Genomic DNA, 22,066 nt, shown 5'->3' with positions numbered 1-22,066 from the left:
TTCATTTAAGGTTATATAAATAAATGAAATAAAATTTTATTAATTTCTTTTTTTTTTTAAAAAAAAAAGCCAATTAGGCTTAACACAATTAGATTTAAAAAATCAAATACATAAGAAACTAGAAAAACATAGACACGACAAGAGAGTAGAAACAAGACATTTGTATTGGTCAACGCGCCTCTAGTTGTTTAATTTCAACTAACACCTTAACAATTTCATTACTATTAAATTTAATTTTATTAATTTAAATATAAAAGATAATTTTGCCGAGGGTTTTCAATATTATTTGATTGTATAAATTATAAATTAGTTCATAAAATTTAGTAAAATTTACAATTTAGTTTCTATAATTTTAAAATCAAATAATTTTATTCCTGAAATTTGATAAAATTTACAATTTAATCCCTCCGTCTAATCGATCATTAATTACAACAAAAATAATTAAAATGCCTTTAATTCTATATTTCTAACTGAAATAATTTAATGCCTAATATTTTATATTATAAATAAAATAATCCCTTAATTTAAACTATTTTATTTATAATCCAAAATCTCATGGCTAAATTATTTAAGTCAGAAAATATATAAAATAAAGGCATTTTATTTATTTTTTTTACTATAATTAACAATAAATTAGAAGAAAAATTAAACGAAATAATTAAATTATAGGTTTTACTAAATTTTAAAAATTAAAATACTTAATTTTAAAAATATAAAAATTAAATTATAGATCTTATCAAATTTTAAAAATTAAATTATCGTTTACCTAATTGATTTTTAGGGCACAATTTTTTTTAGTAATATTAGCTCTTTATGTGTCTTTGGATGAGTGCTATTTATCAGGCGATTTATTATATTATTGGATCCCTTTTAGATGTATAACTAGCAAGGATGAAAGTATCTCGTCATTATCAATCAATCAGGATTCAACTCCGATGATAAACACTTCAAGATTATTTATTCTAAATGCATTATGCCAATGTGAAAGAATGTGTCATTAAGATCACTTATCAAAAAATTAATTCGCGAATATTAATTTAAGTGGTAAAGGAAATTCATTCAGCCAAATAGGTTTGAGGTTTAAACCAGCAATGTATCTTAAGTTTCGGTCTCAAGTCCCAATATAAGTGTGGTGGTAAAAGAGATTCATTTAGCCGGAAAAATCTTAGGTTTGAACTTCACCACTAACTTCTCGGTGTAGTGTGGCATATTTACGTTCAACTAACTTATCCGGTGGAAGTATACTAAGCTTCGACCTTGACACAAGTACAATGGGGTGCTTCAGATGTGTATAGATGTGAAAAGTGCAATGTTTCCTGTCGGTGTGTTATCAACCTAAAAAGAAACGTGTTTATATGGATGAAATGATAGAAGATCTCATGTAATGTCGGCTGCAAATTGCAAATGAACCAGTCAGAAAGAGAGAAAGAGACCGGGTATAGTCTACATTCTACAACAAAGTGGCTCCTATTCTTACCAACCATCATGATCCAGGGAAGTCTTCAACTGCAACTGCTATATTTGACCAAGCCATGATAAGAAAAATAAAGGATACAAAGACAACTCAACAAGAAAACATCTTCCAAAAGAAAGAGAAGATTCAAATGAGAGCAAATGATTTCTTAAAGCATTGTATAATAAGGAAGCAGAGGCAGAAATGTTCAAAATTCCAGTGTTAATATTCTCTTATGTGAAAGACTGTGAAAGGAAACTACAAATATAATATATACACATAAACCTGTCTCAGTTGTCTTCTGCATTTTCTAATTAACATTCGCCACTTCCTTGTTGAACTTTTATCCAAGAGAAACTTCATTTTGGGGTTGAAATTGTAAAACATAGAATATTTCCAGATGTTTTGAACATGTCACAGAGGTATGGCTGCCCTTTTTAAGCAGGAATTGGCACCCAGGTGGTGCTTGTCTAGAATCTGGGTAGTATTGGATGGTCAGAGGTACTAGGATTCTGTATTAAGCTTTGGAAACTGAAAGAAAGTAGTGAGGTCTCTACAAATGGATCTAGGAAAACAGATTTTCTTGCTGATTATGTGCCTTCAAGTTTTCCTTATAGCAGCAGTTACAGATCCTCAAGACTGTAAGTCACTTTTAACTATCATTTTAACATCCAAACTTATTGGGGTCAACTCCATTTTTGCAATTAATGGGTTCCATCAATTCATTATGGAGAAAGCCAAAATTTTCTATCTTCAAATGCTGCACAGAATAATAGTTTGAGATCACGAAGGAACTTATATGAAGTACATAAAATATGAGCTCATGAATTTGCATGCACAATCCAGAATTAATGGAAAGCCTTGCAGCTACTAAACCTCTTAACTGCGTATTGATAATACCTTGCATGAATTTCAAATCAAGCTCAGTGTAAATATACTTACAAATTCATCAAATTCCTGAGCAACATTTATCTGCCTGCACCCATGTGTTCTGTATTGAGAATTCATTTTAAGTGTTTAACCTATTTCTGATACCTGATGCAGTCGCTGCTCTGTCTGCTGTCAAGATTAACTGGCAGAACACACCACCCAATTGGATCGGCATTGATCCTTGTGGGGGCAGTTGGGAAGGAATACAATGCTCCAATTCACGTATCACATCCATGTAACACACTTGTTCTCCTTTTCTCATTCATTAGCCTGATTTCCTCTTTATCAAGTGCTTATGGCTAAACTGAACACTTGCCATTTTAAGAGTCTTGTCAGGCATGGGTTTGACGGGAACACTGACAGCAGACATTGGAAATTTACCCAAGCTACAAAATCTGTAGGTTCTCTACTTCTCCTCGCTTTTCTCATCCCCATACATCAATAGGTTCTTGATAATTCGCTTAAAAAGTTCTTTCTAGTTACACTTCTCCGATGTTCTTTTGCCATTACAATATAATCATAGTAGACTACACAGCTCAGCAGGCTTGACAATGGTGAGAGGAGCAAATATGGACTCCTGTTACCAACTTACCATGGATTCTCACAATCAATCTGCAATAGAAGAGATTTATGCATTGCAATATTTCTATGCGCGTGTATGTACATACCCAGATATGAAATGCTAGAAATATTATGTACAGGTATATGCAAACAAGCACATACTATTTATCACAGCATCCAAGAACCAGCTATTATGCATTAGAAACCATCAGGTGGAAGAACTCCTAGCATTTTGCAATGAACACCAGTAACACTTGAATAACCTACCAGAGCATGTGAAGCATTTCAAAGATGAATATTTATATAATGATACGATGCCCTGATTATCAGTTTCCACATGTAGGGATTTATCTCAAAATATGGGTTTGACAGGAACTCTTCCACCAGCAATTGGAAATTTGAAGAACCTTGTATACCTGTAAGAAAATTGTTATTCTTCCAACTTATGGAGGAACAACCTCATGCTTCACTGCCTAATTTTCTTTTTCATGCCAGATCCCTGGTTGGTTGCAGTTTTTTTGGTCCAATTCCCAACACAATAGGATCTCTAACACAGCTTATCTCATTGTAAGGACTTCTACTATGGTATTCATCTTGCTATTATTTATGGAGGTCACAAAATTGCAGACATGTAATGAGAAGCAATTCTGCCAACTCAAGATGTCTTTTGATTAATTGGAACACAAAATCTAAAAAATTCTTTTTTTTTTCAGATGATCTATGCAAATTCATAGATAAAACTTGAACCTACATTGCACCTGTGGATTTTTCATATTTTTAGAACCCCTCTTTTTTCAATTCTTTGCAGATCTTTAGCTTCTAACAAATTCAATGGCGAAATACCACCTTCTATTGGCAATCTGTTGAATCTGTATTGGCTGGATATAACCGACAATAAGCTCACAGGAACAATTCCAGTCTCTAATGAGACTTCACCTGGTTTGGATTTGCTAGTAAATACAGGACACTTGTATGTAACCAAGTATATTCGGTCATATCTTAATTTTATAGTCCTCTATTTTCTCCAACATAATGATTGGCGACTTGATCATTATTTGCAGTCATCTTGGACAAAATCAGCTCACAGGCACAATTCCACCCAAATTATTCAGCTCAAACATGACATTGATACATGTGTAAGTTCTACCGATCAGCTATACACAGGATCAAATTGCTAATCTGCATGTAGATAGCTGAAAAATACAAATGTGACTATCTCACAATGAATGTGCCATTTTCTTACTTCATAAACAGCCTACAAATGTAAGAAAATAGCAAATTTCACAACTGCTATGTTCTTGAAGATATAGAAACTACATATTTAGTACTCGTTGTCAGATTGCATTTTTTGCTATCCCTTGAACTTCTGTATCAGAAAGGCTTAGGACTGAAGAAGTAGAACTAGAACTAAGTCCTTGGACTGCAAAGCACAGGTGCTTGGATTTCAGTCATTAGCTTCCATTTAATAAGAACATACTAAAGTTAGGGCCACATCTAGATTAAATGAAGGGGCTGCCAGTTCTGGTTGTCCAACTTTAGCCAAAGACATTTTTTATGATTAAGTCACTTCACAACCTTATATCCCTAACTGTTTAACAAAAGAGGGAAGTGAGAAGCCGTAAGGAATAAGGACAAAGATAAAGAAGTTGCAATTACTAGGTTCTACATCCTCACAAATTTCAGAAGCATCATCTTAGTAATGAATTATGAAGAAGAATAAAGTTGTGTAAACTTGACCATGAACAAATCTCTAACTGCATAGTAGAATCTACAGAATTAGAATTGAGGAGACCACTTCAGCATTCATGAACTAAAAATTTGCCTTCCTGGGTTGCTGGGCTTTATTCTTCTTTCCAGAAGCATCCTCCTATGTGTATCTTCTGCGAAAAAATAATTTATGCCACAGGTCCAAGGGTAGCCTGCAGAAAAGTTTTCTATATTCAGGAGGTTACCTAGCATTCCAACTGAGCTAATTTAAAGCAATGCCCGTCAAAGAGTTACCAAGATTAAACTTCTCAATTCTCATGATTCAGTGTTTACTTTTGCTCGCATTCTTTAAAATAATAATAATAATAATAATAATAATAATAATAATTCTTCATGCTTTAGATGGCATAAAGCATATTCCAGAGGGAGAGGAGAAGGTTAGAGTTTATGAAATTTAGAAAGAAACATCATGCAGATAAGACCACAAGATACGATGTTCTATGATGGCAGGCAAAGTATTACCCTGAAATCTAAAAAACTGAAAATATATAACACTAGTATTTCTAAAGACTAGGTATATTTTCCTGCAGAGTAAGGCACATTTGGAAATTAATGAGCTAAGCTTTATTTACTTTTCAATACATCCTAAGTATCTTTAGTTTGCATTCCTAATCCAGAATAGCCTTCTTCTGAAAAGGAGAAAATTATGGAATTAAGTGAAATAGTGTTCAAGGATGCAAACTTGTTGCTTCATCCATCAGAGGAATAAGGATCATTTAGTTGATGTTTCTTATCTTATGACTTTGAGCAGGCTTTTAGACAGCAATCAACTAAGTGGCAGCATCCCATCCTCCCTAGAACTGGTACGATCATTGGAACTGATGTGAGTACTCCTAATAACATAACTGTTTCAGGTTGTGCCCTTTCTGCACCACAGCTATCAGTAACTTTGAATTTTTTTTTTTTTCTTTTTGTTTTCTGGCAACAGACGCTTGGATAGGAACTCATTAAATGGACCCGTTCGGCTGAACTTCACAGGCCTAACAAATCTGTCCCAGCTGTAAGAACACAAATAGAAGTTTCTACTAAAATAAAAGTTTCTCTGCTAGCTCCTAAGAATTTTAGGTTATCCACTATTGGTTCCATGCTTTCTCAATAATAATTTCAGTTAATTGTTCTCAGATACTTGTCTAACAATAAACTGACTGGCCCCATGCCCGACCTTAGTGGTATGAACCTAGTCGCATATGTGTAAGTAGCCCTGTTTCAGCAAGATCATCTGCAAACACTAAATACCTAAAGTGCATTATGATAAAAAGATGAGTTTTGCAGCTCTTTTTATCATATGCCGGAACACTTGTGTGACAATACTAAGCATTTTTATTTATTGACCCATATTTGTTTTGCAGGGACATGAGCAATAATAGTTTTGATGCATCATCTATTCCACCATGGTTTTCAAGCTTACAATCCTTGACATCATTGTATATTTCTCCTTCCCTCTGCCACACACATAGGCACACAGCCACACACGCTAACTCAATCCAGCATAGCAATATGAGACGGCATACAGAACAATAAGTATAAAATTGTTTACTAATATAATAAGCAAAAATTTTACTGGCAGAATAATGGAGCGCACACAACTTCAAGGCCAAATACCAGACAGTATCTTTAGTGTTGCCCAAATACAATCAGTGTAAGTATCAACGTGTTCTCTTGTAGCACGACATTCCAATCATTGAATCATAAGGAAAGCAACTGAAAAACTGCAAAATTTTTCTACATGGTAAACTGAGAGCTGATTAGTATGATTTATGGCAACAGTGTATTGAGCAACAACGAGCTAAATGGCACCTTGGACATTGGCAACAACTATGGCGCACAGTTGGAAGTCATTGATTTGCAGAATAATTCCATTACTGAGTTTGCACAAGGTTCAGGATACAGCAAAACACTTATGTAAGTAACATTCTTTGAAATGTTTTGCCTTTTTATTCCCAAAACTACCCATAGGAACTTGCTGTTTTATTGGCCTTTGTATGCTAATGTACAGATCATGTATTACAATTATGTCATTTTTGTAATCTATAAAATTTTCTTCAGGCTAAAGGGTAATCCATTTTGTGCAAAGATAGGATCAACAGAAAACTACTGCTCACTTCTGCAACAGCCAAATACTTCATACTCTACGCCTCCAAACAATTGTGTCCAACATGACTGCAATTCAAATCAAATTAGCAGTCCCAATTGTAAATGTGCATATCCAATCACAGGAACCATGCACTTCAGATCTATTTCCTTCTCAGACTTGGGAAATGCAAGCTACTACATTTCTCTACAAGCCTCAATGATGGATGCCTTTCAATTTGATCAGTTTCCTGTGGATTCAATTGCTCTAAGTGACCCAATCATGGATGAGTATGATTACCTAGACTTGAGGATAGAAGTCTTTCCATCTAATAGTGACAGTTTTAACAGAACAGGATTTTCTATGATTACATCTCAGCTGAACAACCTAACATTTTTCAAGCGTCCAAGTTCTTTCGGACCATTCTATTTCACTCTTGATAACAATGATTATTTTTCAGGTAAACTATATTATGCATGAACTAAACTAGTGTTTGTTCACATTGATTTTACAGTCTCCGAAACATAACAGAATATGCCAATTCTAAGAAACTACTCTACAGTACTATTAAGATTCAAGAGTTTCAAGTCCAAACAACTGAGATTCAAAACACTCCAAATTCTTGTACACATAAAATTAGCCCTCAGAAATTTTTGACCATCTAGCTCAATGTAATTCATGAATGCTGTGCAGGACCAAACAAATCATCAAATAAAGGAATCATCATTGGAGCAGCCATTGGTAGTTCTATACTAGTGCTGCTATTACTTGTGGCCGGAATTTATGCATTCAAACAAAGAAGAAAAGCTGATACAGCTACTGAGGCAGCTATCCGTCTAAGAGATCCATTTGGTAATGAAAAACCAAGATTTCCCAACTTTATGATAGGGAACCCCATGAAATTGCTCACTATTCCTTTTTTGTACACATGCAGCATCCTGGGACCGAAATGAAAGTGCTGGAAGCCGTCCACAAATAAATGGAGTGAGATGTTTCACCTTTGAAGAGCTTAAAAAATGCACTAACAATTTTTCAGATGGCAACATTATTGGAATTGGGGGATATGGGAAGGTAAGTTAATATATTGGCATGGATTTTTTTTTTTTTTTTTTATCTTCCTAATTCTTTCTGGGAAGTAGTAAAAGGGAAACAGATGGTTTACATAGATTAAGACAGGGGCTCACAATTCTGGAGAGGATCTGCAAGGCCTGGTGAGGGAACTATGAGGTCCTTCCCACACATATATTCTTCACTTAGCCAAGATTTTCAAATGGTTGATTTTCACTTCACTTCTCACTCAAACCCAACAACATAATGGCACAAGATATTTAAATTTTCATAAAAAAAAAAAGTTTATAATTAGCAAAATAAGCACCGAAAAAATATATTTTAAAAGCCAAACTAGTTTTTGAGGGTGTAGTTAGTTTACTAAAAGATCACCTGCTATTACTTCTTGGATGTATGGCATCTTTTTCAGAACCTTATAAACAATATCAATACTAAGGCACTGCTGATAAATTTGTTTCTGTTCTGTCACGTTAAGGTATGTAGTGGCAATAGCAACAACACGTTAAGGTAAGTTAAGTAGAACGAATATAGAATACATGCATTGCAAGTTCAGTGAAGGCCAAACTGGTGATAGGGAAGGAGTTTGTTTGGATGGAGTGGTACTGTTCCAAAGTAATCACTTTAAATATCTCGGCTCAGTCCTTCAAGTAGATGGGGGATGTGAGGAGGATGTTAGTCATAGGATTAAAGCCGGATGGTTGAAGTGGAGACGTGCCACGGGAATTTTATGTGATCGCAAGATTCTCAATAAGTTGAAAGGAAAATATTACTGTACAGCCATACGACCGGCCATGTTATATGGTAGTGAGTGTTGGACACTGAAGGAGTCGTATGCGTCTAAGATAAGAGTTGCAGAGATGAGAATGTTAAGGTGGATGAGTGGCCATACTAGACTAAATAAAGTCCGTAATGAGAGTATTAGAGAAAAGGTAGGAGTGGTGCCAATTGAGGATAAGTTGAGAGAAGGGAGATTGAGGTGGTTTGCTCATATAAAGCGTAGACATATGGAGACTCTAGTTAGACAAGTAGAGCACATTAGATTAGAGGATAGAAAAAAAAAAGGGGTAGACCTAAATTGACTTGGATGAGAGTAGTACAACATGACCTAGAAGCATTACACATTTCTGAGGATTTAACCCAAAATCATTTAGAGTGGAGAAAGCAAATCCATATAACCGACCCCAAATTTTTGGGATAAAGGCTTAGTTGAATTGAATTAAGTTGAGTTGAGGATCAGAATATTTGAGCACTACCACTGTCAGACAGAAGGACTAGTAATCATATTTAAAATGATAGCATGTTCTTCTATTTTTATTTAATATGTTGTTGAGCAAAATTCTTTCTCATCCAATTTTTGGCATCCAATTTGCAACGTGTCCTCAGGTTTATCGAGGAATTCTTATTGGTGGGAAACTAGTTGCTATAAAAAGAGCTCAACAAGGGTCATTGCAGGGTAATGTTGAGTTCAAAACTGAGATTGAGCTTCTATCAAGGGTTCATCACAAGAATCTAGTCAGCCTACTGGGTTTCTGTTATGAGCTAGATGAACAGATGCTGGTCTATGAGCATATTTCAAATGGTTCTCTAAAGGATAGCATTTCAGGTATCTTCAAAACAGCTCTTAAAATGAATATCAGTACTTGTTGAGACTCAGTTTCTGAATTCACAAAAGGTAAATCAAATGGCTATCCTAACTGAATGAGTATCATAATAATCATCAATATAAGAGAATAGTTTTACAACTTAAATCAAACCATGCCTCATGTGCATTAAACCTCAACTAATAATGAGCCTATCAAGCCAACTAGAGTTCTACTCCAGCTTTGCTTAAAATGTTAATGAGCTCCTGTATAAGATAGAGTTGCTTAGTTTGTCAATTGTCACGCAATCAATTGTGAAAGAAGTAGTTTGCAACCCTAGTTAACTCTCTTCAATTTAGGATCTCCTACCATACTGGGGACTTCCTCATTAACCCCTCATTCCTTCCACTACACCAGATCATAAAACTGCAGACCAGATGAATTTATATTAGGTACGAAACCAATCCCAGTAAAAACAAAATAAAACTGAAAATAAGGCACCTGGCCAGTGACAAATTTTTAAAAGACATTTTATTCCATGTGCAAAAGGCCACATCAGAATCAAAGGACTCCTTTTATCTGGAGCATTACAAATTTTAATGCAATTCCCAGTTTTTCATTTGACAATCAACTAATGAATTATGCAGGTAAGTCAGGTATCCAGTTAAGTTGGGCAAGGAGACTTCGAATAGCCCTTGACTCAGCCAGAGGTCTCGCTTATTTGCATGAGCTTGCCAACCCACCCATCATCCACAGAGACATTAAGTCAACTAACATTCTATTGGATGATCAATTAACTGCAAAAGTAGCTGACTTTGGTCTATCAAAGCTTTTGGACCACACTGAGGGTCATGTTAGTACTCAGGTCAAAGGCACAATGGTTAGTACATCATCTTTCCAATAAGTTCTTTTTTTTTTTTTTTTTCCTTTTCATTATTCTTAAGGAAGAAAATATGAAAATAGAGAATCAAGGTCCAGATTATTTGAGATATGACTAAATTCTATTTGCTCAAAAAAAAACATCTAATATTATGTAACTATATCAACAACCCTCAATGGGAGAATGAGAAGAATCTCCAACAAGAACAGTTACAAAAATTTAATAAAAGAAGCAAACAAATCCCTAATACATAAAAGATAAAAATATATGTTTTTATTGATGAAAATCCACTGTATTTGTCCAGTGCCCACCCTCCAATTTGCAGAAAAAAAGATATAATAAAAGTTACATTTAATGGCATGGGATAGTAATAATTTCACATAGTAATGCATACATAGGAAAGGTTTTTAGAACATTTTTCCAAACTCTTCAGACACTAATGGAGTCTTGGTAACTATTTTATAATAATAGTGTTAGGAATATTAACAAAATAGAACGAGATTTGTGAAAGACAAATATCATTTCTTTTTCACCACTCTGTGGATAGTTCCGGACCTAACCCTGAGAAGGCACCACAAGAATGCACAATCCTATTTCCAGAAGCCTAAGGAGTTTCCATTATCTAGATGATCATTGCAGAAAAATAACCTGGTATCCTGCAGCAAGGCGCATGAAGGAAGACATTGGATCAAAGGCAAAGAAAAAAGAAAAACAATGTCTAGAATGACAAGATTATCTTGTCAAACAAATCCAACTGCATGTCTTTAAAACATATTAAGAATTGAATATTTTATTAAATCCATGTAGGATAAAGGCCAGAGTTTAATGAAGATTCCAATAAGCAAAATGTGGAATTTCATTGAGAGTAGATTCTCATTATTGGTGCAGGGCTATATGGATCCTGAATATTTCATGACCCAGCAGTTAACTGATAAAAGCGATGTTTATAGTTTTGGAGTGGTAATGTTGGAATTAGTTACTGGCAGAAATCCAATACACCATGGAAGACATATTGTGACAGTGGTCAGGATGGCAATGGATAAGACAAAAGATTTATACAACCTCCATGAGATCCTTGATCCTGCCATTAGCGTGAGCAACACATTGAAAGGTTTAGAAAAGTTTGTAGATCTGGCAATCAGGTGTGTTGAAGAATGGAGAGCCAACAGGCCTGCAATGGGAGAGGTGGTCAAAGAGATAGAGAACATAGCAGAGCAGGCTGGTCTGGACTATGATGTTGAAATGCTATCTACTTCTGCAAGTCATTATGATTCAAACAAAGGAAGTCTCTACCTCCCTGACAACAAAAAGTTCTTTGAGTACAGTGGAAGTTTTCCACATTCTGAGATAGAACTTCAATAATAAAGTGCTTTACATTTGATGTCCTATACTTAGTAGTAATTGGCTGGCACCCCATGTTTACCTTGGATCAAACATGCCAATTTTGTTACAACTTTTTGTGATATCTGTAAAATAGCAGGGCGCTTTGAATTATATTATCATCCTTTGATTTCCCCATAAAGACTTGTCTAAATGTAGATATTTCAGCCATTTGATTATTTCCTTAACCACACACACAAAAATGCTTCTTTGTATGGTAGTCCTTTATAATTTTTATGGCATTCTTGTTAATTGTTCTGAGTGATTTAAAGCCAAGATTTCTTTCAAGACTGCTATCTTATTTTATGATCATTATGTTTCACTGATTTTTGGTTTCTGTAATTTCCTGTCAATTTCACAAAGAAATTATTCAACATTAAGACCTGAAGTGGACTGGAGGTTATTATCAATACTTTTGATCAGTTCTTTGTTACTAGCACCTACCACCTTGTCCATATTCAGGTTTGTGACAAATCCACTATAAATCTGCTCACCAGAAAAATTTTCAGCTCAATAATAGAGGCATTCAGAAACAGTAGTCCAAATTAATCAATTTTCATTCTAACTGCCTAAACTTTTTGGAATTTCCCATTTGGATGCATAGTTTTTTTTTTTTTTGTTTTTTCTTTAAACAAAACGAAAAACTTGCAACTAAGTGGCTTTTCATATGGATAAAAATAACATAAAATTTGTCTTTATTTTTCATAGAAGAAGACATATTGGCTACTTTAATGGATGGAAAAATATATATATATATATCATTTGTTCATTGGTTCAATGGACAAGTCACAAGTAGATTTTTGAACTATCTAATCCTCCTTTTTTTTCTCCATTGAGTATGTCAAACGCAAGACAGGACAACTTTTTGTCTAGTTTGTCTTGTCTCTTGTCCCATATTGTCTGGTCCATTGCATTGCTTGAGCCCTTATATACCCCTGCATGTTGACTGTTTTTCTCACTCTCGTTGTCTCTTTATTTTTGAATCCTAAATCTCAATTCTTTTATGCGATGATGTTTTAAGTTGGTTAAATTTTCAATGAAGGAACAATTTTATTTTCATTTTAGACCAAAAATAAATTCCTAATAAATAAAAACATTTCATAATTTACAAAGAGAGAAAGTGAGAGAAATAGAAGACACTGGGGAGAAGGGAGGGAAGGGATGGAGAGTCATGTCTCACTCATGTGACGCATATTTTATTTTCTAATTAAAATAATTCATATGTGCACTTAAATGGAAAATTAAGCAACAGTATGTAATATTTAATCAATCACAACACTTCAAATAACCAGAAAAGTGCTAATAAACTTGATTGTAAATTTTTTATAAGTTTAAACATTCAATTGCACCAGCAAAAAAGGGGGTAGGGAGAAATTCAGGCACTTAATAGAAAATTATAAAAATTTTAGGCACCAAAAGTGCTATTATCTTAAACTCATGCCCTACAAAATGGGTATTCTGATTCTCAACCGAATTCGTTAAGTCCCAAAATTGACTCAGTGGCCATCTTGTTCAAACTTGGTTACTATAGTTTTGTTTCTTGTCCATACATTCAAATCTAAATAGATCACTACACCAGACAGTGCAAACTACAGTTTGAAATTGTGGGTATGAAAAGGGTAATAGAAAATAACATGGCACACGATGCATATTCAGTCTGAACAAAAAGGAAAACAACGCATGAAATATATCAGAGAACACTAGATTGTTAGAATTCCAGAACTGCCAGCATATTTGAATAATCATGAAATGAAATTAGTGTCCCCAATGCACTTTTACAAGTAAATCATAAACAATAAGAATAAAGTTTCACTCATTTCTCGTTTTAACTTAAGTCATGACCACTCCCTATCACTGTCAAGATACTCTACTCCTTTTGATTTTGCGACTTCCTTCATTTTTCATATTACTGGCAGTAATAAGTTTATAATCAGAGCAAGGCATTTGACTTAGCTTCCCAAACCTTTGCTCATAGAAGTGCCATAATTCTGCCCTGATAACAAAGAGAATGAAGTGAGAAAATTAATTTACTTAGATCAATTGAAGAATTATGAAGACTAGTTGAAAAAGCGTGAGGGCTACTGCATAATGTACCAGTAGGCTAAGAATTGGAAGGGTGCATATTTTCCGTATATCTTTTCAACATCCCTTTGAACTGTTTGAATTGTAGAATCTTTGGCATGGACCTGCACTGACAACTCTCAGACCTTGGAAGCACGTGTCAACAGTTAACAAAGCATGAGAACAAAAAAAGGGAAAAAAAATACCTGTTTTAGATGCCTCACTGTTTCAGAATCAGTAGGAATAACATGATAAAATCCCATGCACATAAGCACATTTGCACGCGTGAATGGACCAAACCCATCAATTTCTCTGAGCTGATCAGCCAATTTACTATAGCTGGATATGCTCCCTCCATTGCAAACTTCTTCAAGTTCCTCCATTGGAATCCTCCCTTCAACAATATCCTGGGAAAGTTTTATTATTCGACCTGCTCTATAGCCAAGACCACAGCGCTTTGCCAGAAATCTATCATCAAGGATTGCTAGTTCCGTTGGACTTGGAAAATTACAAATTGGTTGGTGTGCAAAATGCTGTGTCATCTTATGAGATTGAAGAACAGAAGTTTCAAAGGAACTGGTTTCGAAAACTTTATTTGCTGCCTCACATGATTTGTAATTGCCAGAGGAATCACCTTCTATACAACGAAGAGAGAAGTTTGGTCTTAAATTTGCTATCTTCATTTGCGCATCATCCATTGTCAAGCAAGTATCAGCTTCCAAATCCATATCCGTACCCAGAAACTTATTTGTTAAATTTGTGGATACTTTGGAAGCTCTGAGCTTCCTCTTGGACTCTTTTCCAGCAGGTGTTTTAGGACTGAAATTGTTTGTATCAGTTTGTTGATTCTTGGTACTTGCATTCACACTGCATGATTGAAACTGCAGTTCCAGTTGAAGCTTACAGAGAGCTCTGGCCATGCTTAGAGTCCTTGACCATCTGCCAAGAGCAATAAGATATTTAAACAAGAGAAACCCAAAAATTAAACATTATACAATAAAACAAGTTGAAAATATCCTCCTTGCGACAATATGTCAAACAGCATAAAGGCATCAGAAGAGGGAGGTTACTGGCAATTGCAAAGGAGAATGCACTTGACCATGTCTTCAAACAAAGTAGGAGACCTAAACACTCTTCCACCGAAACCTTTAATCCAATCACACTCTTCCTCTCCCAATGCAGCTGCAATCTTTCTAAACTCTCTAGCATTCCATTCATCCATATCCGACAATCTGAGCATCCTCACCACCTGACCCACAATCGACGCTCGATGTTGTGGGGAGAGAGAGCGAACACCGTGGACGCGCACAAGGAGAGAATGAGGAAGATCGGAGGGATGGGAGATAGAGACCATGAGGGAATGAAAAGGATGATGGAGATGCAAAGGGCGAGAGAAGGTGCGAGAGAGAGAGTCCCAGTGATTGGGAGACATCATGAAGAACCCATGGCTGCATATTGTTTTCTCTAAATCAAACGTCTCTGCTGCATCTCCCAGTGGAATCTCTATCGCTACTACGCCTTCTTCTTCCACTTCTTCCCTTTGTCCCATCCCTCCAACCAAATTTTTAATTCCCTGTGGTTGTGGACTGCGAAGCGCGAGTGTAAAAGCAATAGCGTTCGTCCTGGGTAAATTGCAATTCCCATACCTGAGTTTTGAAGTGTGTTTCATTTATACCCTTAAAATTCAAAAATTTCCATGAAAATCCTTTTAAATTTATTTTCTTTCCACAGAAATCCTTCTAACAAAATTCCAATCTCATTTAAAGATTATGGTGAAATTTGTAAATCACACGTTAAGAGAAACAATTGATAGGACTCAAACTATAATCCTAACAAAAATTCATTAAATCTCACAAACTGATAGCTAAGAAATAACACTCGTGATGATAGAGATAGCTATGATTAGATGATGATGTCAAGATGTAATGATAATGGTGAATTGGTGGTAAAAGTGATAATAATTAAATAGTGACAGTGGTAAGAAAGAGTAATAATGATTGATTATTTGGGCTTTATTTGGATTATTCTCTCTATTTCATTAGGGGGAATGGCTAGATGGCTTTATGGTCGATTTTATTAAAGATTTTGCAGAGGCCCACTCTTGGGCATGTCATGGCCAGTCATGTTCATAATTCCTTTTGCGGATGGTGATCTTTGTTGGGGTTATGGTGGGATGGGCATGGAAGCCTAGGCCAAATTGGGTAGAATGATGTTGGATTCTTCACTTACCAAGGACTCTACAAACAGAATAGCATCACCGGTATCATCCTCGATCCATTCCTTAAATTCGTTGAAGATTCAGTTGCCCAATTTCATCACTTGGGTTGTCGACTATGGGTTTCAAAAGGACTCTTTTCTCTCTCTCTCTCTCTCTCTATATATATATATATAATCACTCATACTTGATTAAGGTTTAAATATCTTTAAAATAAAGTAAAATAATTATATGTTATTAATTTTTTTTACATTAAAATAAATCAAAGGAATTAAGATAAATTAAGCATAAATCTTTTAGATATTAACCTAAATAGAATTAAAAAAATAATGTATGTAAAAATAATATTGTTATATGATAAAATAAATAAATAATTAATTATAAATATTTATAAAAATATTAAATATTTTTAGAATTAATATTTTATTTTAAATAAATAAGAGATAAATGAAGATTTAAAATTTTAAATTGACTATAAAATTGAGGGATGATTTTGATAAACCTATATAAGCTAAGAGACGATTAGTGAAACTTAATTATAAATTAACTTGAAAATCATAATGGAAAGTCATAGGAATTTTAGTGATACTAAAATTAAAGTTTAAATATTTTTATGATACAACTACTTAAATTGAGAGACTATGAATGAAATTAACTCAAAAGAGATTAGGGGGAAAGAAAGATTACGTGGGAGGAAAGGGAATTTTTTTTTTTTTAAATTATAAAAATCCACTTGGAAATGTCACATTATTTTTTCAATGATTATCGACTAGAGTTTCTCAAAATTGTCACGACCCAACCTATAGGCCGGACCGGCATAAAGCCCCCAAGGCCTATAGTAAACCTTACTATTCCCAAACTCATGACCAGGCCCATAATTTAAGCCCAACATGTATATAAAAATAATTTTAAATTAAAATATTATAATTTTATTTCGGGCAAACTTAACCCAATAATTATTAGAAACTCATATTAGGGGAGCCCAGCTCAATCCAGTTACATCATTTACAAATTGTTTAAGTATCATACAAATCTTTACTTATTAACCTCAAGAAGGTAAATTAACACAATTTCCATATAGGGTCTATACTACTGCTAATACATACGGAGTTCTAAATTACAAATTTAGAGAATAATAATACAATTAAGTAATTATTGATAACCTGCGAGAAAAGAAGCAGGTTATTCTGAAAAATGTCTCCTCCTGTAGCCTAAAAAAATAAGGTGAACAGGAGTGAGCGTTCGACTCAGAGAGTAAAATACCAATTTTAACCACAATTTCTATAGGTATCTAAAGCTAATGTATCCTAAGGAATGGAATGCAACATCATCATAAATTTCATACAAATCACATCATAATAGTGAAAAGGCAATTTGGAGCACTCACCCACCCAACACTGTTCAAACAGTACATATATGGAAGCTGATCCCCCATACAGCTCTCTTAATCCAACTTCTGCCAGCGAGTGTCTCTTAAGCCGGACTTTCGCTTAATAAACCAAATGTGGGGTCCCAGCAAGTGTCTCTCAAGCTGTGTCTACCCGTTCCGTCTATATCCAATACCATACCACACGCATGCCAACGCACGCACACTGCTCCAAATTACCATAAACAACATCCATAGCACTTCATCAATTATGAATGCAATATAAAAAAGTGCCTTGTGTTTAACTACATAGATACATATTTATAAGTGATGCATGGGTATGCTTGAACATATAATAATATCGAAATTATAATTAAAATTAATATTTTACTCACAGTACACCAGTTACTACTGTAGAGGTTGGGTGAAGGAAGATGGTTGACCCTGATCACCTACATAATTTTATTGTGAATTTATTAGTGCTAATTCAAATAAAAAATAAATTTAAAAAGGCAAACACATCCTAATATATACCGAAAATTCGGTAGAGTCTCCCCTATAACTAAGACCTACCCAACCTGCAAAAGGGTTCAAAAGACACTTCTATATTCACAAGTCTCCCAACCACAACTCAATTACATCACATGACCCCTCCTGGGTCCATCCAAACAGTTAACCATCACAATATTAAAAATTATATTTTAATCCCTAAAATTAACTTTTTTGCAAAAACCACTTAAATGAGCTCTAAAAATTCAAAAATTTTGCTTTGTGGTCCTTAGCAATATTATAAGACTATTGCAAAAGGAATTATAATTTTCTGACAACCCACAATTATTTTATGGATTTTTAATCTAAACCCGAAACTAAATAATTAAGAAATCTTAGGGTTCGGGCTTACCTACGCCAATTATGATACCGAAAACGTATCCGGGATGTTTAAAAATGGTGAGGTAGCCTATAATCTTGACTCGGTTCTAAAGTAGCCTCGGCCGCCTGTCTGCCCGGCTTGAAAATGCAAACCTGATCGACAGTCGAATTTTCGGCAATCGAGTGTACCTACGTGAAGCCCATAACAAGGGGGTTAGTACAAAAATTTTTATAGAATTTTCTAAGCTCATTTAATACCCGAAAAAATACTGTGAAATTCTGTGGAACCCACCAGAAAATGGTGTCGAAAAAATTTCAAATTAGTGTCGTTGCGAAGCCCTCGACGAGTGGAGCATGCTGGTGGTCTCATATTTTTTTATAGGATTTACGGTTTGAAAGAGATCTAGCCCAAAAGTTAAAATAGGCTAAAACTTCTGAAGCTTGATTCGCACAAATCAGGATACAATACCGCGCAAACTTGGTATCTATATAATGTCCATGAAGAGAGGAATATTTTGATACCAAGAACGCTAAAAATGGTGATTGGAGGAAGAAGTTATGGCTAGAAAACAAAAATGAAGAAAAAAAATTAAAAAGGAGAGAGTGAGAGAGAGAGAGAGAAAGTGTTGGGGGGGGGGGGGGAGACACACACGGTAATCACAGCTTTTTAAAGCTGTTTTTTTTTATTATAATATTAAACTTTCAAAATATTTAATATTAAAATACTATAACCCACAATATACTATAATATAATTATCTTTTTATATATATATTTTTTCATTTTATTTATTTATTTATAAATTTAAAAATTCGAGTTGTTATATTCTTCCCCCCTTAAGAAAAATTCGTCCTCGAATTTTCGAATAAACAAGGGATAAAGAAAGAGGGCTATTGGGATAGGTGTGAGCATTTACTCCTCCAGCTAAGCAAAGGTGGTTAAAATGCTTTATTCTTCAAACTCTTTGTATACTATAGATCACATTTCTCTACTCTCTGATTTTTACTGTAGTGTCCTAGCTATTATCTCTTATCTCTTAACTATTCATTAACCATTTTTCTGATATCTCAAGTATTCATTATACCTCTCTGTACTTGACTTGATGTTTCATAACTTCAATCAACCTTGGTGTTTACTTCTCTTTCAACGTGCCCCAACATGTCTCTTAGTGGCTTTAGTTCTCATTCCTTCATTTCAACAATTTCTGCTTTCCAAGGACATGACGTATGTTCCTTATCCTATAGTATCATATGAGATACTTTCATGTAACACCTGTCATAGGCATCTCATTCGAAATTTCTACTTGTTTTCTGACCTCAATGGCCAATACTTATACATCTTCTCACTCCCATTATACTTCAAATATTTAATCTCCTTTGTGTATTACTAAGGTCCTTAGACTAGCTCCTATCCATCTTATGCAACTAGTCATGTAGAGTTCCATTAAAATGCTAAGTGTACCAACACCAGCTATGCTTCTTCTGCACTCTGATATGGTATCCTGCAGCACTAGCCTTTATTCCCCTTTATTACCAATCTCTGTGGTGTAAGGATATGACTCATATTGTCTATTTTACAACGTCTCATGAAACACACTTCTGAAACAACTACTTTGCATGCACCTTACCCAAGATCATTGCTAATTTTGTTGGCCATTGAAGCTTTAGCTAGATCCTCCCATACTTATAACATTTTTACCTTCCTAATTCCATGATACTGCAAGCTTCTAACTTACTTTGTGTCACTCCTACCTATTTTAGGCAATTAGTTGTGTAGAGTTCCACCCAGTCAATACTACTTATCACAGCCTACTCATTTCCTGAAAAGAGAGTTCCTTGACTTCTACTTGAAACTTCTTACTATCTGACGTGCTTTTGGACACATTGATACTTAAATCGAGGCTCCATTATTCGTTTAGTCTATCATCTCACCATAACTTGTTTTAAACATCTCTTAGTGTGTCCCTAGCATACTTGTTCCTTCTTATTCTCATCATTGTAACCAGCTCTACTAAGCTTTTCTCCTATCCTTTAGATCTTATCCACTTCCTTTTCCTGTTTCTGCTATTGTTGATATCTTTCTAATCTACTGTACTTATTCTTTAACCTTTTCCTCTCTCATTCTTATACTTTTTCCTTCAAGGATGTCCATCCCATCATCAACTTCAATCTTCTTTTTATTTCTTAGTCCTATCTTGATTACTAGTTCCATTACTTCTGGAATTTTAATCTTACAATTGGTTCCTACCAACACGTCCTTCACATCATGTGACACTCGTAATTGACTATAGAAAATTCTCCTTGTATTTCCTTTTCTAACTTGACCATCAAAACATTATCATTCTCTACTACCCTTTGTAGGAAATTGCTCATCATGATTAGATAGAAGCCCTATAAACTATAAGTTCCATTTGAACTAACATGGCTGTGGGAAATGTGTGCTATGCCTTAACTCCAGATGAGATACTTCACATGTTCATTGTCCTTAATATAACCACATATACTGCCCACAGCTCTCCAAACTTCAGCCTTAAATTTACCCATCAGCAACAATTTCATCCACTGAAACTTGTCCACAAATAATACTTCCTCCAGCTTATAGTTCAGATGGGTTGCAAGCCCTGGTAACTAGCTCGATTTAACTCCTGTCACCTCTCTGATCATTCTTTCATACTTAACATTAGGTACACCATTATCGTCATTTTCGCCTCAAAAGATTGGATATGTACTAACGCCCATCAAATTTTCAATTAATTGGGTCACTTTGACACGACCTCTCTTCTTAACATAATCTCCTAGAATCGAAACACGAGCTAATTTGAAAAGAAGGAGAAATGTTCTCCCACCATTTATGGTATACCATTGTTTGATAAACAAGATTTAGCTCATACCCCTTAGTCTCCCTTTTTAGTTTCATTATTTCTTTGTAATTATTGTGCTTTATTACAGGATATCAGTTGTATCTACCATTTGTTATACTGTTGTCCTGCCTGACATATCATCTTAAAATTTACTATTTTCTTTTTACTCTCCATTTATCTTCCATACTTATAATTATTTGTCCAATGCTCTTTATACTTGGTTATATTCTAGAAGATAAAAGCACTCACAGATTCTTTCAGATCTACTCCAATCTTACCAACAATCACTCCTCTAATCCATGTACTTCTCAATATCTTATAATTACACCTATACCTATCTTGTCCTATTCTGACCTTTACTTGCGTTCTGCTATATATTATCATACTATTATTTATTTATTTATTTATTTATTATTACTTTTTTTTTTACATAATTATCCTATCAATCACACTGAAAATATCTGTCTAACTCCAATTTTAAACTCTAGGTCTCATCATTCTAAATTTTAACATCAAGTCTTTGTGACATTATCCCTCATCTTGCATATTTAAATCCCTTACGTTGACTTTTATCCAGCTTACTCCTACTGATCTTGCTTCTTTATCTGACAATACAATTCAAGTTACCACAGCACGCTCAACAGCTACTACCTACTTTGGTCGCACACCTCACCTAATTTCCATTATACTGTCAACAACCAAAAGGGTTCTTATGTCATTGCCCCATTATCCTATCTTGGGGGTAGAAAACAGATAAGGTCTAATCCAGATCCTGTAACTCTAAGCTCTAGGTTCAGGCTCCTAACACTACATCAATTATGACCTGCTCTAAGTCCTGTACTTCTGGGTTCCATAACTTGACAATGTCCTTCGTAACGCCATCCTTTTCTACGCTCTCTATCCTTATTTTTTTTTTGTTTATCTCATTTACCCTTCCTAGAACCACATTCACCTCCTCGGTATCTTGGCTCTATTCTTCTTAATCTTATCCTAATCTGTTTTTCCA

At 34.7% G+C, this 22,066-nt stretch overlaps 2 protein-coding genes across 5 annotated transcripts; one reads left to right on the top strand and one right to left on the bottom strand.

Annotated features, from left to right (window-relative positions):
• The first annotated feature begins 1,651 nt into the window (after window positions 1–1,651).
• On the top strand, window positions 1,652–11,961 carry LOC110657565 (leucine-rich repeat receptor protein kinase HPCA1-like). Of its 3 annotated transcripts, none has more exons than XM_058131921.1 (19): window positions 1,653–2,094; window positions 2,498–2,618; window positions 2,709–2,780; window positions 3,288–3,362; window positions 3,440–3,511; window positions 3,753–3,914; window positions 4,006–4,080; window positions 5,463–5,534; window positions 5,640–5,711; window positions 5,834–5,902; window positions 6,061–6,135; window positions 6,279–6,350; window positions 6,479–6,613; window positions 6,758–7,242; window positions 7,476–7,634; window positions 7,717–7,853; window positions 9,234–9,453; window positions 10,078–10,310; window positions 11,199–11,961. In XM_058131921.1, the coding sequence occupies exons 1-19, from the start codon at window positions 2,013–2,015 to the stop codon at window positions 11,670–11,672; spliced, it is 2,862 nt and encodes a 953-aa protein (XP_057987904.1). In that variant the 5' UTR covers window positions 1,653–2,012; the 3' UTR covers window positions 11,673–11,961. The 3 variants fall into 3 exon arrangements, with proteins under 3 accessions (XP_057987905.1, XP_057987904.1, XP_057987906.1); XM_058131923.1 differs by having other exon boundaries at window positions 2,091–2,094; window positions 2,720–2,780; XM_058131922.1 differs by lacking the exon at window positions 5,834–5,902 and having other exon boundaries at window positions 1,652–2,094.
• Window positions 11,962–13,395: 1,434 nt separating this feature from the next.
• On the bottom strand, window positions 13,396–15,471 carry LOC110657541 (uncharacterized). Of its 2 annotated transcripts, none has more exons than XM_021814779.2 (4): window positions 14,822–15,471; window positions 13,958–14,690; window positions 13,785–13,876; window positions 13,396–13,683 (listed from the first exon to the last, which is right to left on the bottom strand). In XM_021814779.2, exons 1-4 carry the CDS (start codon window positions 15,418–15,420, stop codon window positions 13,548–13,550), a joined length of 1,560 nt encoding a protein of 519 aa, XP_021670471.1. In that variant the 5' UTR covers window positions 15,421–15,471; the 3' UTR covers window positions 13,396–13,547. The 2 variants fall into 2 exon arrangements, with proteins under 2 accessions (XP_021670471.1, XP_057987903.1); XM_058131920.1 differs by having other exon boundaries at window positions 13,477–13,678; window positions 14,822–15,435.
• Window positions 15,472–22,066: the final 6,595 nt, after the last annotated feature.

This window comes from Hevea brasiliensis, chromosome 13 (assembly GCF_030052815.1).
Source record: "Hevea brasiliensis isolate MT/VB/25A 57/8 chromosome 13, ASM3005281v1, whole genome shotgun sequence".
NCBI classification, from domain to species: domain Eukaryota; kingdom Viridiplantae; phylum Streptophyta; class Magnoliopsida; order Malpighiales; family Euphorbiaceae; genus Hevea; species Hevea brasiliensis.
This window is presented reverse-complemented; position numbering and strand designations above follow the sequence as displayed.